The 17,311-nt window shown below is 49.8% G+C and overlaps 1 protein-coding gene across 1 annotated transcript in view; it reads right to left on the reverse strand.

The window, feature by feature from the left end:
- NEURL1 (neuralized E3 ubiquitin protein ligase 1) overlaps window positions 1-2,228 on the reverse strand; it is a 75,190-nt gene extending 72,962 nt beyond the window's left edge. The window contains exons 1-2 of the mRNA XM_028098969.2: window positions 2,080-2,228; window positions 1,768-1,898 (exon numbers count right to left, since the gene is read on the reverse strand). Of these exons, the coding sequence (XP_027954770.2) occupies window positions 1,768-1,898; window positions 2,080-2,228 (280 nt within the window). The remainder of the gene's footprint in view (window positions 1-1,767; window positions 1,899-2,079) is intronic.
- Window positions 2,229-17,311: the final 15,083 nt, after the last annotated feature.

Raw genomic sequence — 17,311 nt, forward strand, 5'->3', positions numbered from 1 at the left:
TTTTTAAAAAGAGTGAAGTATAAAAAAGAAAAGAAAAAATCTTACATGATCCCATTTCCCAGAGGAAAACCATTGTTACCATTTTGGAAACTTTCCAAGGTTTGATTTTTTTTTTTTTTTGCATTCATATTTTTTTAACAAAATTGGGCTCTCACAGCCTATACAACTTTGTATCTTGCTTTTTTCAACTGTCATTATGCTGCACTGAGCATTTTCCCAAGTCATCAAATATTCTTCAAAAATACAATTTTAAAGATTGCATAATACTCCACCCAGAGGATATACCATGATTACAGGGCATTTAGGTTGTTTTCCGAGTATAAATAACACTGTCGTGAACATCTTCACCTGATGCATAAGTATTTGCCTGGATCTCCATTTTGCCGGGATCAGTTCCTCTAAGGAGAATCACAAGGCCAATGAATGTGTTATTTTACGAAAAAGATTGACATGTACCACCATATTAATTTCCAGAAAGACACAACAAACCCACTGATTTTCCCAAACCGAGTGAGAGTGGAAGTTCTGAAAGGTTTGGAGTTAGAACGCTGAACAGTGGTCCTGTCTCTCCTCTCTCCCAGTCTGGAAAGTTAAATGTCCAGCGAAAGAGAGGACAGAATTCCAAGTCAGAAGATACAGCTCTGCAGGCTCGCTCTGCCTCTCGCTGGCTTCAGGAACATAAAACAAGCATTGGTTCTCCTCCACTGTAAAATGGGTTCGATTAGTTTTGCTGACTACCCAGAGCAGTTTCCTCCCTCACATGAACAGGTGTTTGTGAAAGTTCTTTGTAAACTTTAACACTTTGTCAAGGGGTATGACTATTATCCTTCTCACAACCCAAGGGACTGAAGAAGTGGGTGGTTCTTTGTGGAAGACCAGGGGCTTCCCTTCCTAGCTCTTAGTCATCAGAATGCCCAGGACAAGTGCTAGCTGGTTCCAAGGGTGATAGAAAAGCAGCTTCCTGAAGGGTATCAGTGGGGTCTGAGGGCCTGGGAGGACCCAGTTGGGTCTTGCAAAGGTCAGAGACAGCACTGGAAGCCTCAGGGCTGAGGACAGGGCCTAGGGCCTCCCTGCGGGTGCTGGGTAGGTCTGGGGATTTAGACAGCAAAGACATTCCTGGTAAATGTTCCTCTCTTTCAAGGCTCCCAGCCTTTCCTTTCTAAGGTTCCAGCTGGACATCTGGCCTTTGGAGGAACCGGAAAACAAGCTGAGTCTGTGGATGCAGAAAGTCAACAGCTGCAGAGGACTCCAGAGGCCATCAGCTTTGGCCCCTTCTTCCAGGCTGCTGTAAGTCAGTCCTGGATCTTTAAGACCGTCCATTTGGAAATGCAACTAGTGCTTCCAGCGTGACCTCTCCAGCCCTGGGCAGATTAAAAAAGGAGACTGAGATGCCTCCCTTGAAAAGCACAGCTGGCCAGCCTGAGCATCCTGCCACACTCCCCTACCCACTGGGCAAATGCCCTTCCCAACGCCTGCACGCTAGCCTAGCATCATGGCCTGAGTTAACTCCAGTGACGTTCCCAGTGCTGGCAGAGAAAACTGCGCAGACCCCACGGAACGCCATCCCCTCGGTTTCCAACATCACCACCAGCAGCCCCCCCCCACCCCTGGCCCACCTCTAGGGCCAGATGCGCACCTCGAGTCTCCAAATACGCACAACAGGTGGCACCTGCCCGTCCTCCCGAACTACACCTGTCCAACATCTCCCTGCCCTCCACCTGCGTCCCAGTCCTCCGGCTGCGCCCGGCCCGGCGGAGCCTTCCTTACCTTTGAGGGTTTGGGGATGGCCCCGCGGCGCCCGGCTCGGGTTTCCTCGGGGCAGAGAGGGGATACTGGAGAAGTTGTTACCCATGGCATCCGGCCCCAGGGGGTTCGGCACTCGCGGGGGGCAGGAGAGGCTGGGCAGGAGCGGAGGTACGGTGTGCGGATGGGTGCGCGCGCGAGCGCGCGCCGCCGGGGGAGGGCCGTGCCGGGGCTGCGGCCGGGGGCGGGCGGGCCGCCGCTCTCCTCCTTCTCTCGGGGCCGCGCCGTCCTCGGCAGGGCCTGCCCGCCGCGGCAGTCCTCGCGCGAGCCGGCTACCTGCCTGCCATTCCCCGGGGCGGGGGCCGCGGGCGGGCCCCTGGGCCGGGGCCGGCGGCGCCCGGGGCTCCCCTGTTCCTCGGGCTGGCGCTCGGGTTCCCGCTGGTGATGGGCGGCGCGGAGGCTCCGGCGCGCTCCCCCCGGGCCATAGAGTCAGGGCTCCCGGCGGGAGCGCCGGGCGGCTCGGCGGCTGGCTCGGTCCCCGCCCGCGGGGACGGCCGCTGCGGCGACGTGCGTGGCGCCCTCCCGCCGGCGGGTCCGCATGGAGCGGGGCTCTGTGGAGCGCGGGGCGTGCTGGGCGCCCCCGCCGGCTTCCTCCAGCGGCCGCCGCCCCCGCCCCCTGCCCGCAGCCGTCGCCAGGATTCCCTCGCTCCGGTTGTTATGGTGACAGCTGCGCCGTTGAATGAGCGTCTTAGTGACACGCGCGCGACCGCTCAGCCAGATGTGGCCCAGGGACGCGCCGCGTTCCCGCTGCCACAAGTTCTCCGCGGCTCTGGGGGCCCGGCCCAGGTCAGGGGAAGAGGCCAGGCAGATACCGGGGCTCCGGGAGTTGGGCTCATTCCTCTCACGGATAGTGGAGCTCGGGGTTGAAAACAGAGAAACAGCAAGAACTTTGAGCTCCCTGGGTGCCGGGCGCAGGGCGAGTTAGCTCTACTTTACAGTCCCCTTGGCGCCAGGTACAGGGCCTGGAACACAGTAAAAGCTCAAGGAAAAAAAATTTGATGGGTGAATGGTTGATTCACTCATGAGTGGGGTGAGATTAGAAACCAAAGCACTTGACCGTTGGCCCTCAGTTACATCTGAGGGTGCGCTGGGGCAGGGGCTCAGGACAAGAAGCCCCAGCTATCCAGTCACTGCACACATCGCATTGGGAGCCTTTGGGTGAATACAGAGAGGACCTAGGAGACTGGGCTCCTGGCCAAGCTGGGGGAACAGCTCTCAGGGTCAAACCGTGAGAGAACCACCAACTCTGAACTGAGTGGTTCTGTCAGCTGTAAGAGATGGGGTGAGCCAAGCCTCTGTGGCCCTTAGCAATCAAAGAAGGCTTCCTAGAGGAAGGGGCTTCAGCAAGTTATCTATTCACATGACTCTTTTATCCTCCAGCTGGGTAAGGGAGCCATTCCCCTTCTACCTGGACGTAGGATATCTCCTTCTCCCTGTCTGTTGGGGTGGAAGATGAACCATGGTCCCCCCGGAGAGAGAATCTGCCTTCCTGCTCCTCTAGGTCACCTCTAGTTCTCTGACTGACTTCAGCAACTTTGATCCAGAATCCAGTGAGGGTGTGAGCTGACAACAAGCATCTCATCCAACCGCTTATGGAAGGTTCTTCCCTCAGGTCTCCATGTGATGGCTCCTCATTATTCAGGCACAGTTCACGTGTCACCACCTGACCTTCCCTGCCCACCCCAACTAAAGAACCCCCACCACCTCGGCTACTTCCCATACCATTATTGGTTTTTTGGGGGGAAGAGGGATTATGGTGAAAGTAGCCTTTCCCCCTTATTTATGTTCTGCCTCCCCCACTAGAACATAAGCTCTGTGAGGCAAGAGGGCAGGTCACCTCTATTCACCATGATGTCCCCAGCCCATAGGAGAGTGCCCGGCACGTGACAGACTATCAAAAAATACTTGTGGAATGGATGAATCTGCCTGCCTGGCAGCAGAACTCCACTAAGATCCCTGGGAGTGAAGCTCTTTATGTCCCTCCCCTGCCCCCTGACCCCTACCCATTGCAGGCATCACATCCATAAATGTCTGGGACTCCAGGCAAGTTAGAAATATCCATGACAGCTGCGCTGTGGGGTTTGGAGGGAAAGACAGCCCCCACCCCTGCCTCCAGCCTCTTAGATGCCCAAGATCACGCGCCCAGTCAGCTGCAGAATGGACATGGAGGTCAGGGGTGCTGTCTTATTTATGGGCATATCTTCTCGAGGCTCGCTCCCAAACCATGACTCATGCATCAGAAATCCATGGGCTCTGAATGGCAGCACACTCACACATTTGCACACACACCTCTGCACTCTCACACATTCACTTCTACACAAGCGTACGCAGACTCACACATACACATATACCCTGAAGTCTGCTGCAGTGAGGTCAACTGTGAACTGCTGCTGGCCTCAGAATAAATCTGAAGGCTCTGTCTAGACCAGACTAATTCCCCTGGAGTGTGAGTGAAGTGCAGGGCTCTTGGTAGGACTTGCAGAGGGTGGCTGAGGGGAGGCTCAGGCCTGCCCCGGAGTCCCACCCCTCCCTTCCCCAGGGTGGAGGAGCTGGTGCATGGGCCAGGGGATGGGGGTGGGGGGATGGAGGCCCCAAAGGGAGAAGACAGCAGGGATGTCACTGGCCCCACGTAGCCTAAAGCTGGGACTGTGGGCAAAGCAGGGGAGAGTTAGAGAAGGTCAAAGGGAAGAGGAAGTGAGGGCCAGAGACTAGTGCCTGTCAGGGGAGTCCAGAGGCAGCTACAGGCTCTGCAGCCCGATCCCAGGGAGTCCCACAGGAAGGCGAGAGGAACTGGCGACCCAGGCGGGGAACTGAGGGCAGAAAAGAAACCTCCGCTGCCCCAAGAGGGTTGAGGAGATAATGGGAGCATCAGCAGAGCCAGGAGAGGGTGAGGCAAGTGAGGCATCCCTGGTGTAAAACGCAGGGGGGCCCGGGCTCTCGCGGGGCCACAAGTGAGTGCCTCTGAAATGTTTCACCCCACGCCCCCTCCCTGGCCTGGCCCTAGCCCTTCCAGGGAGCTCTATACTGTGGGAAGGGAGGCCACGGTCAAGTGTCAGCTGGATGCAAGTGTCTAGCCAGGCAGAGACCTAGAGAAGGCAGGCGTGATCGCATGGGACCCCGAGAAGCTGAGAGTGAGCCCTCAGAGGGCTCCTGTGTCTCAGAAACCCTTTTCTGGCAGGGGCTATGGTTAGACTCAGCTCAAAGAATCAAAGAACTCCAGCAGTCCCCTTCCCACTGGACATTGGGGCAGAATCCCTGAGGCTTCCAGGACATTCTTTACCAAGGCAGCTGCCAGGAGGCAGGGAAATGGCCTGTGTGGCCCCAAGGGTCCTGTCTAGCCCCATCCTGGAAGGGAGGAGGGAGAAGGAAGCTGCCAGGGAGACAAGGTTGGATGAAATCACTGTTTTGGTGACTTCAATAGAAGCTATTAATACCCATGAGGTGGGGCTCCAGTACCTGTCGCCGTGGCAACCCCGCCTCTCCAGTGGTAGAGATTCTGAAGGCGGTGCCCAGGGGGATGGGTGTTGGTGCATATGTGTTTGCATGGATGTACACGTGTGTCCTTGTGCATGCATGTGTGGGTGCTGTGAGTGCTCCCACCAGCATGCAGGAGAGGGAGGAGCCCAAGCAGGGATGGCCGGCAGAACTGGGGCTCCTTCAACAGCAGCTCTAGCCCCCTCTTTCCCCTTCCCTCTGTCTTGTTTCTCTCCCTTAAGGCTGACTCCTTTCTCCCTCTGTCTCTGTCTCTTCCTCTTTCCCTCCCTCCCTCCCTTTGTCTTTGGCCCCTTCTCCACACCCTTCTTTGCTTCTTGTCACTTCCTCTCCTGGCCATCGCTCTTCTCTTTTTGTTCCTTGCCTGTCTCCTCCTGCTGGTTCCCCTCCCTCTTCCCAGCTCCCAGATCAGTTCAAGTCTTGAAGCGTCTCCACGTTGATAAATAATAAAGTATTTGACAGAATAACGAATTCCTTCCCTGAGCACCTGGATGCTGAGCCCAGGACCAGCCCCAGGGAGGGGCCCCACCAGGAAGGCAAGCTGGGGTTCATCTAGGCCACGATGGGCTCCCTGCAACTTGAGACCACCCTAGTCCATACCATGATACCTTCCTCCCTGTCAAGAAACTAACCTTAAAATAGGAAAAAGCCACAACCATCCCAAGGCTGGGAGACAGGACCTCCCGCCATCCCTCAAGGCCCAGTCCATAATTATCAGGCCATCAGAAAATCTATGCAGGGTTGTCCTGTCTGAATGGCAGGAGGTGGCTGGACATGTTAGAGGGGGAGATCTCTTAGTGCCTGATACATAATAGATACCCAATAAATATTTGTTCAGTGAATGAATAAATAAATAAATCAGCAAATTCCCCTATCAGCACAGCTGCCCCATCAAGAGACTTGCTCGGGCCAGTCCACCTGGCCTGTTCCCTTCTCAACAGTGCCTTTCTCGCAGAGTTTTCCCTGAGGCCAGGTCCTCCCTTGGAGGGATGGGAGTCTGTGCTACCCATCTTAGCATGGCATGGGCACCATATGGCCCAGGCGCTTTGGAATTCAGCATCTCTTGTTGCCCCAGTGACCATTTACTGAGCACTACCTGTATGCCTGGCAGTGTGTGAGGTGCAGTTTCCTCGTCAGCACCATGGAGGGAGCCTCTCCTGTGCTTCTGTGTATTCCAACTTCCTACCTCCCAGGGTGAAGGTTAGGGCCGAACACACAGTAGGTCTCAATATCGTCAAGATAGCAGTTCTTCCCGATTTGATCTATAGATTCAATGCATCCCAATAAAAATTCCAGCAAGTTATTTTGTGGGTGTCAACAAACTGATTCTAAAGTGTGTATGAAGAGGCAAAAGACCTGGAATGACCAGCACAATATTGAAGAACAAAGTTGAAGGACTGACGTTACCCAACTTCAAGATTTACTATAAAGCTACAGTAATCACGACAGTGTGGTGTTGGTGAAAGAATAAACAAATGGAGCAATGCAACAGAATAGAGAGCCCAGAAATAAACTCACACAGATACAGTCAACTGACCTGTGACAAAGAGCAAAGGCAATACAATGGAGCAGAGGTAGGCTTTTCAACAAATGACACGTGAACAACTGAACAGCCACATGCAAGGAAAAAAAAAAAGAATCCAGACTTTACACCCTTCACAAAAATTAACTCAAAATGGATCACAGACCTAAATGAAAAATGCAAAACTACAAAACTCCTAAAAGATAATAAAGGAGAAGATCTAGATGGCCTTGGGTTTGGTGATGACTTGTCAAATACAACGCCAAGGGCATGAGCCATGAAAGAAAGAATTCATAAGCTAGGCTTCATTAAAATTAAATTTTTCTGTTTTGCAAAAGACGCTGTCAAGAGAATAAAAGACAAACCAAAGAGACTGGGAGAAAATATTTGCAAAAGACATATCTGACAAAAGACTATTACCCAAAATATATAAAGAACTCTCAAAACTGAACAATAAGAAAACAACCTGGTTTTACAAATGAGCCAAAGACCTTAATAGACCCCTCACCAAAGAGGATATACGATGTCAAATAAACATATGAAAAGATGCTCCACATATTATGTCATCAGGGAAGTGCAAATCTAAACAACAAAGAGATACCACACACACTTACTAGAATGGTCAAAATCCAGAACACTGACAACACCAAATGCTGGTGAGGATATGGAGCAATAGAAATGCTCATTCATTGCTGGTGGGAGTACAAAATGGTACAGACACTCTGGAAGACAATTTGGTGATTTTTATAAGAAAACATTCCCTTACTATACAACCCAGCAATTACAGTCCTTGATATTTACCCAAAGGAGTGGAAAACTTATGTCCACACAAAACCTGCACAAGGATGTTTATAGCAGCTTTATTCATAACGACAAAACTTGGAAGCAACCAAGATGTCCTTGTGCAGGTGAATGGATAAACAAATGGTGGTACATCCAGACAATGGAATGTTACTTGGTGCTAAAAAGAAAAGAGCTATCAAGCCATGAAAAGACATGGAAAACTTAAATATGTATTACTAGATGAAAAAATATAATGAAAAGGCTACTTACTATATGATTCTAACTATATGAAAGTCTGGAAAAGGTAAAACTATGAAGACCATAAAAAGATCAGTGGTTGCCAAAGATTGCGCAGAGGGAAGAATGAATAGGCAGAGCACAGAGGATTCTTGGAACCATGAAACTATTCTGTATGATAACATAATGGTGGATACATGCCATTACACATTTGTCCAAACCCCATAGAATGTACAACACCAATAGTGAACCTTAATATGAACTATGGACTCTGGGTGATACTATGTCAATGTAGGTTCATTGATTATAACAAATGTACCACATTGGTGGGGGGATATTGATAATGAGAGAGGCTATGCATGTGTGTGGGTATATGGGAAATCTTTGTATTTTCCACTCAATTTTACTGTGAACCTAAAGCTGCTCTAAAAAATAAAGTCTATTTTTTAGAAGGATCATCTTGCCCTCCTCCTGTGGTGCACACACACTAGACTAATGATTCGCAAACTTAGCATACATCAAAATCATACACAGATCGGGGGGGAGGGCAGGGAAGGGGGATATGATTGATAAAATGCAGATTCCCAGGTCCCATCCCAAGAGATTAAGGTTTAATAAAATCTGATGCAGGTCATTAATTGACCCCACTTTGGGAAACTGTTCCATATGGATATGTGTTCTAGTTGAGAGGATGATGTTTAAAAAATGCCTGCAGGCTCTCCCAGGGAAAGCTGGTTATCCAAGCAAGTGCAGGCTGCCACCCAAGTGGGGCTAGCCACATTGGAAGATGGGACAGGAGGTGGCTCTGTAGGGAGGGGGAACCCCACCCTTTCCTCTGCTCCACACACAGACCTGCCGCCTGGGAGGTAGCCCCTAGGTCCATGACCAATTGTAAGATCTTCGTAAACCCCCAAACTCTTATTCTCGGAGCTCAACTGTATCAGGTCAAACACACTAAAATATACTACATCCCACATTAAACATAATTTTCCTGCCTTAAACATTTTGAAAGGATTTTTATAAATTTGGCTTTTGGAATCATTGGACTACAAGGAACTTATTGAATTTACAATTGGTTTTATTTCTAAGCAATCATGCATGTGTTGGATTTCTTGCCAAGTGAGAAAAACCTACAATTGTCTTTAAACATAATGAAATCTCTATGAGTACTCATGTAATGATTAATGAAGTTGATACAACATTACTCTGTAGTCAAATAAGTAAATATTTATTAATTTTGATTTTGAAATTTTTCCATCATAATTGGGAGCCAATCATTTTTTTTCCAGTCTTAAGTAGACCCTTAGAAAAACTGTAGGTCTGGGCGCCTGGGTGGCTCAGTTGGTTAAGCGACTGCCTTCGGCTCAGGTCATGATCCTGGAGTTCCAGGATCGAGTCCCACATCGGGCTCCCTGCTCCGCAGGGAGTCTGCTTCTCCCTTTGACCCTCTTCCCTCTCATGCTCTCTATCTCTCATTCTCTCCCTCTCAAATAAATAAATAAAATCTTAAAAAAAAAAAAAAGAAAGAAAACCTGTAGGTCTAAGTACTGAGCCTATCATGCCCATGTATAAAATCCAGGGTTGAGGCCAAGCACTCCCAAGGTTGCATCTAAAAGGACAGTGAAGGGGCACCTGGGTGGCTTAGTCAAGTGTCTGCCTTTGGCTCAGGTCATGATCCCAGCATCCTGGGATGGAGCCCCGAGCCCCACATCGGGCTCCCTGCTCAGTGAGAGTCTGCTTCTCCCTCTGCCCCTCCCCTGCTCGTGTTCCCTCTCTCACTGTCTCTCTCTCTCTCTCCGTCAAATAAATAAATAAAATCTTTAAAAAAAAGAATGTTACAAAGACTAGAGAATCATAAAGGAAAAATATGATAAATATGACTACATAAAAATTTAAAATTCCTCCCTGGCAAAAGTTGAAAGACAAATAGGAGTCAGGAGGCACATGTCCAATAAGCCAATAGCCTTCAGTCACTTCAAATGCCCTTGACCCCTAGACCAGGAATGGGAAACAGACCTCTCTCCACCATGGCTGGCGGTGTGACATCTCCTTCCTATCCACCTTTTCCAAGAGAGGTGCCAGAGGTGCTCACTTGTTCCGACCTTCACCCAAAGACCCTTCAGGGGTGCCTCTCTGCCCATTGAGGGTAGCCAGTGGGACGTGTTCTCTCAACAAAGTGAGCAGTGACCCTGCGCCCCCATCTCTCCCCTCCTCATCCCTCCCTCTCAATCTCTCTCCAGCCACCACTAGGTAGCGCTAGAACTCCATTAGAATCCCCTTCGTCACTGACAAACATTCTGGGGGACCCTCAAGTCAATCAAAATACCTTCAAAATGTTTATGCGTTGCCCTTTTTCTCTCTCAAAACAAAGAGAGCTTTTTGGGAGGTGGGGATGGGGAAGATACATATCCTGATAGCTTCCATTAGCGACTTCATTGTAAAGAAAATGTATCAGTGAGGAAATCAGCCCTGCTGTTTAGCCACTGAAATATTACCCTCTGGGTATTATTTGCTCACTAAGGCCACTTTCTCATCTTTCATCCTGAGATTGGACCTCCCGAGGAGTCCTCCCCATCATGGTGGCTAGATCAAAGAAGGTCATACCTACCAACAAATACTCTCTTCCAGGACTGAGGGAGAATCTCCCCAAACTTAAGGCAAGTGGAGGTCCTCTCCAGAGAGCTCCAGTTCACACTGAGATGCCTCACTGGCTGCATCTGGTACCTGATGTGGGCACCTGTGTATGCCCAACACCAGCACAGCACCTGGCACTGGGCAGATGCCCAGTGAACAGCTATTGTCATGTGGCTAGAACACGAGGGTGTGCGGCCAATAATGCCGGCGCTTCCTAGCTTAGCCCTCTGAGCACCTGGTCATGCTCAGAGCCGGGACTTGCAACTCCTAGCCCAGCTGTCTTCCCACAAGCACCTCTACATCTACTCAACCACAATGGGCCATCTCAGAAGTCTCAGGAGTTTGTGTGGGCAGGAGACAGGGGAAGGGGGGCTCTGGAGCCACTCTGGCTTTATTGAGTAGAATCCAGAAAATCTGGCTGGAGGGGTTCCCTTCTCCCCAGTTCAAGCCACCTGTGTTTGTCCACAAGTCTCTGCATTTGGTCCAATATCTACGGTCGGATGTCACCCCTGGCAAGATCTCCACGCCAGAAAACCAGCCCTCCTCAGCAGGGCTTAGAAACAACATCATGTCAGTTTGGTTAGAAAATCCATGTTCACATGTTGTTAGTCGTGTGGAAAAAAAAGAGAGCTGAAAATAATATCACAAAACCAGGCTTATCTCTTTCTTCTTCTGAGAGAAGGAGTTAGAAGTGTATTGTGAACCAAGGAAATTTTTCCACATTCCATAACCTGTGGGGTGAAGACCAAAAATTTAAGTGGAGAAGAATATTAACGTTTGAATTGGGATCTGTTATTTTGTGTGTGTCATATATTTTAATCCTATTTTAATAATATTTCTCAATTTATATATGGAAACATATTTTTTAATTCCATAAATCCACTGCCCAGATAGCCTCTTCTTTTTTCTTTTTTTTTTCTTTTCAAAGATCAAAAACAGGCTTTTTTTTAAAAGATTTTATTTATTTATTTGACAGAGAGAGACACAGTGAGAGAGGGAACACAATCAGGGGGAGTGGGAGAGGGAGAAGCAGGCTTCCCGCGGAGCAGGGAGCCTGATGCGGGGCTCAATTCCAGGACCCTGGGATCATGACCTGAGCCGAAGGCAGACGCTTAATGACTGAGCCACCCGCGCCCCCAGGCTTGTTTTTTTATACACAGAACAACTTATTTACAACCCCAGGAGTGGACATGTACATAGAAATACAGGAGGCATTTGCTTCCATGGTAAGCACTATATAAATTAAGATTATAAATATGAGAGGTAAGCCCCCCTAGGGCACAAAACAGCCTTTTATTGATCTCTTAAAAATAAAATTCATATGTACACATTGTTTAAAAAGTCAACAACAGGGGTGCCTGGGTGGCTCAGTCAGTTAAGTGTCCAACTCTTGATTTTGTCTCAGGTCATGATCTCAGAGTCCTGAGATAAAGCCCCTTGTCGGGCTCCGCACTGGACGTGGAGCCCGCTTAAGAGTCCCTCTGTCTCCCTCTGCCCCCTCCTTAAAAAAAAAAAAAAAAGTCAACAACACAGAAAGGCATAAAATGGAAAGAAAATAAAAGTGCCCTCTCTCTGACCGCCCAATAACTATCCATATCTCTTGTGTGTCCCTCCAGCAAAAAGTGTACACAATACCAAAATTTTTACATATTTATATCATTTTTACTTAGAAGGGACCATACTATGCACAATGCACTAACCTGTTCCTTTTGAACCTACCCAAAGATCTATTAAAGGTCTTTTCATAGGGACACACATGGATTGCTTTGTTCTCTTGGTTGTGTAAATCCTGTTTTATGGATGTGACCTAATTTATTTAATGAAATTTTGGTTGTTTCCAGTTTTATCACCACTCAAACAAAGCTGCAAGGAGTACCCTGTTCGTTTATCTTGGCAACTTCCAGGCAAATCTATCTGTAGGGCAAATTCAGACCTGGATACTTGGTAGGTCAAAGGGCATGTGTATTTAAGTTTTTGCTTTACCTATATTGCCAAATTGTCCTAGAAAATCCCTACAAATTTGTACTCTAACCATCAGTTTATGAAAGCAGCTGTTTCCCGAAGTCCTCATCAACATCAGATACCATCAACACTTTAGTTTCCAACAATGTGGTGTTTAAAGAGGCACCTGGGGGGCGCCTGGGCGGCTCAGTCGTTAAGTGTCTGCCTTCTCGGCTGGCTCAGGTCATGGTCCCAGGGTCCTGGGATCGAGCCCCACCCCAGGCTCCCTGCTCAGCGGGGAGCCTGCTTCTCCCTCTCCCACTCCCCCTGCTTGTGTTCCCTCTCTCACTCTCTCTCTGTCAAATAAATAAATAAAATCTTTAAAAAAAAATAAAGAGTCACCTGGTTGTTTAGATTGTATTTAGTTATAGGCGAGAATTAGAATCTTTGCAGGATTTGGGGCCACTTGTTTTTCTGGGAATAGCCCATTGACATCCTTTGCCAGTTTTCCCATAGGATTGTTCACCTCTTTTATTGATCTATACAATCCCTCTGCAAATTAAGGAACATAGGCCTTTGTGTGGCAAATGCCTTTTTTCAGTTTGATGTTTTTACTGTTTATTGGCATTTTGCTCACAGGAGTTGGGGCCTATATTAACCCTCCTTCAGAGCGGCTGACTTCTGTGCTCTGTTCACCAAGGCCTTGCCTAGCCTCTGATCATGAATACATCCACCTACATTTTCTTGTAGAATTGTTAGGATTGTAGTTTTTATGTTGAAGTCTTTGAGCCGTTTGGAATGGATTCCGGTATAAAGAATGATATAGGAATACAGTTGAAGATTTTCTCAGATGGTTATCCAGCTGTTCCCATGCCATTTGTCAGACTCACGCCCCCCCTCCACCATGTTCATCTTCTTTCCAGTCCTTGAAGGGCCACATGGCTCCATGGAGTCACCAGAGCGGAGCCCACGTAAGTACCACGTTGATTTCCCCCACGTCTGCCGGAGACGACCCGAACGTCATCACCAGGATCCTGCAGAGGCCTCTGTCATCAGAGTGGAAGAGAAAGTGGGCTGTCAGAGGTAGAAAGGGCCCCCCTGCTCTGCTAGGCACGAGGGAACAATAGTCTTCCCATCCTGAACAAGTGGGACGCGCTTCCAATGTCTTCCTTTTGAAGGAAAAAGAGAAAGAGAAACGTCAGGGGAGAGTGTACTCACTACAAAAAGAAGAAACAGAGCCACACCTGTATTTCTGAAGACACACACTTACACACACACTCTGTGCATGCATACCACACACACGTGTGTGTACACACATGCACCCACAAGTATGTATACAGCCTGACACATGGGCATGTGCATGCTCACATACACTCACACTCACACACATACACTCACACTCACACTCCAGATATGCTGAGTTTCTCCAGTAGAAACACCTAGACTTAAAGAACCCTTCAGTCACAGGAACTCCATGAGCGGTAAAGCCAAGGTTTCTCAAATACTATCCAGATTCCTGTTAAAGGAAAAAAAATCTGGAAGATTCCCAAGATACATCTGCAAGACCCTAAGGAAAACAAAAAGAGAGAGAAACCAAAGACTTGTTCTATACAGATCTTCCGATTGCAAGTGAACCCATGTTGCAAACCGCTAAAAAATTTAAGTCACCATTTAAAATGAAAACGTGCATTGAAAAAACTTCCCCAGGATGAAAAGACCCAGAAGAACATAGCCACAGACCCCTGGGGTGGGGTAGGGGTTTTAATTAAGAAAGGCTGCATTAGGGGGCGCCTGGGTGGCTCAGTTGTTAAGCGTCTGCCTTCGGCTCAGGTCATGATCCCAGGGTCCTGGGACTGAGTCCCATGTCGGGCTCCTGGCTCAGTGGGGAGCCTGCCTCTCCCCCTGCTCATGCTCTCTCTCTCTCTCTCTATCTCTGTGTCTCAAATGAATAAATAAAATCTTTAAAAATAAATAAAAAAGAAAGGCTGCATTAAGGCCTTATCATGCAGCAGATCTGCAATTTGATGTCGTCCCACACAGCAGAGTAAAGTCAGTCTCCCTCCGATTCTGTGCCCTGTCGCTGCGTCTCCTGGTTCAGCAGGCCCGGGACTCCTGGCAACAACATGTGATCCTCCTCCCCTTTGACCTTGTTCCACAAGCCCTTTGAGTTTTTCCGATAGAAATAGTTGATGATTTTATTGAGAAATTTCTAAAATCGTTACTATGAAAGTAGATATTTAGAAAATACAGAATTTGGGGGGATGCCTGGGTGGCTCAGTCAGTTAAGCGTCTGCCTTCGGCTCAGGTCATGATCCCGGGTTGGGGGGGGGGGGTCCCTGCTCAGCGGGGAGTCTCCCACTCCCTCTGCCTGCCACTCCCCCTGCTTGTGCTTGCTCTCTCTGACAAATAAATAAAATCTTAAAAAAAAAAAAGAAAATACAGAATTTTTTAAATGTAAAGCTACACCCACACTCTGGGAGATAATATCTCTTTAAGTCGTGGTGGGCTGACCAGGGTGCTCTGTCTCACCTCTCGGGTTGGACCTGTGAACAGGATAAACTGGGAGAGACCTTGTCCCAGTTTCCTGCAATGTTCTCCCAGAAAGATTGCTCGCTCCTTTCTGGAGACTCCCTAGGTTATCAGGGGACTAGGGGCTCTTAGAGTCAGGAGCCCAGCAGGTGGGAAGGGCCTGGACGGCACGGAAGGAGGATCCCAGCTTCCTTCCTGGCTCTGTCCCCACCAGGCTGTGTGACCTCCAGCGGATGTCCAGCCTCTCTGGACCCACACCCACCTGAAGAATGTGGTGGTGACGGCGGTTCTCAGCTACATTAGGAGACCGAACCAGGCTAGAAGAGTTCCTCACTCAGGGTCACACTTGCGTGCCCAGGATGGCCCTCCCACCTCCTCCAGCTCCCTCCCCATTTTCCCTCACACAGTAATCCTGTCTCAGGACCCAGACTAACACTCTCGTTATGTAAAATACAAATAATAAATAAGACCTCGGTTTCTGTCTGTCGCTCCCTCATCATAGGTATAGACTGCACAAATAGTTACGAAATTTGCAGGACATATTTGGGATGGTCTGACTTAAAATAGAGGCTAAGTGACTGACGCAAAATATATTTTGCAGGCCCAGGGGTCCCTCAAACAGCTGGGCAGTTATCCTTCAGAAGGCTGAAGCCGAGACACAGCAGCAGACCCCGGGTGGGGTGACGAGTGTCAAGAGGAGAAACAGACGCACCTCAGAGATACGGCCTGAGCTGGGGGGGGGGCCTGAGCGGCCTCTCCGGGGCAACCCCACTGCTGCGCGACCAGCGGTCCCCGGTGGCCAATTCACAGTGGGTAGCGGTTCTCCCAGGGAATACTGGGCAGGTCGGCCGGCTTGGGTCGGCGTGGGCCCTGCCACAAGTCTGGAGGGACACACACTGAGGCAGGGGCAGGGACACCCTCTGGGGGTTGCAGGGATGGGGACATGTTCATGTTCTCTGTTTTTAAAGGTTTCGTAACGCTGTGATTAATCAGGAAAACCGGAGATTTTTCTCAAAGTTACTTGAGAATAGAGAAACAAGGCTGGTCAGTGCCGCTGCAGTAGTGCAGGCAAGCTCCCTGGAGATGGGAGAGTTGGGCCAGGTCTCTGAGGATGGGAAGGATACAGAAGGATGCTCACTTCGTGTGCCCCACAGGGTCGGTATGAAGTGGCATTCAAGACTGTGAGGATCCCGGGTCTGAGGAAAGGACACCAGGGCTGATGCATGAACTTGACTGAGGCCATCACTTGGAGCCCAGGGTGACTGCTGGTCCAGCATGGACAGAGCAGGGGTCAGTGGGATTAGGGTCATCCCGGTCCCTGAGGTTTTTCCCTGTCTCAGAGGTCACCCTGGGCCGAGCGAGGGAGCCAGAGAGATGGTGAGTAACTGGGGTCTGGCCACCTCACCCACCCCCAGCCCACGCTCCAGGCCCAAGGCCCACTGACCCGTGACCCCAGGGACAGACCCCGGGGCTTCTGTGGCAACCCCACTCCTCTCTCCAAGCCAGGTGGCCAATGTCAGAAGTGGGAGCCAGTAAGACAGGGGTGCTGTGGATAGACAGCGGACGAGAAGGGAACGATGGAAAGAAAGAGGCAGCAACACAGAGAGAGGGACAGAGACAGAAAGACCCAGAAACACACATGGAGGGACACAAAGAGTCACACACACACACACACACACACACACACACACACACTAAGGTAGAGTCAGAGAGACAGAGAGAATGAGAGACAAAGAGAAAGGGAGAGAGACCGACAGAAATTCAGGCAGGACATACATTCCACTCATTGGCTTCCTAGAAGCAGACCGGGAGGCAAGTGCAGGCTAAGTGGTCAGCAGAGAGGACAGAGCTGGAGGTGAAATAAGGGGGTCTGGCCATCAATATCCCAGAGAACAAACATTTGTTGTCACTTGCTGTGCACTCGGCACCATGCTAGATGCTGCAGAGAACAAGGTTGCTGGCCAGATCCCTGCCCTCATTGGGAGATGCACTCCCCACCCCTGAGGAGGATTAATAACAGGCTGAGGCAGCCTTTCAGGGGCCAAAACGGAGGTAGAGGCTCCCCCAGAGCTGAGGTCACCAGGGAGGCCTTGGTGACAGGACTGCATTTGAGCTGCCTCTTGAAGAGCAGGTGGGAGGAAGGGGCAAGGTGGCTCGGTGGGGAAGATGGCGTCAGCGAAGGTGTGGAGGTAGGAGGGCATGTCTGGGTACATTTAGGAGGGCCTTGAATGCCAAGCTAAGGAAGCTGAGGGAACCCCTGGTCACACCCTGGCAGAAGAGTGACATGCGGGACGCTGTACTTTAGAGAGACCTGGGCTGGTCGGTGGCCGGACCTGGGGACAGTGGAATAAAACAGAGAGAAAGGTTGCA

Source organism: Eumetopias jubatus, unplaced genomic scaffold, assembly GCF_037043125.1.
Source record: "Eumetopias jubatus isolate StellerSeaLion01/CBP00866 unplaced genomic scaffold, mEumJub1_p1.0 scaffold_17, whole genome shotgun sequence".
Lineage (NCBI taxonomy): Eukaryota > Metazoa > Chordata > Mammalia > Carnivora > Otariidae > Eumetopias > Eumetopias jubatus.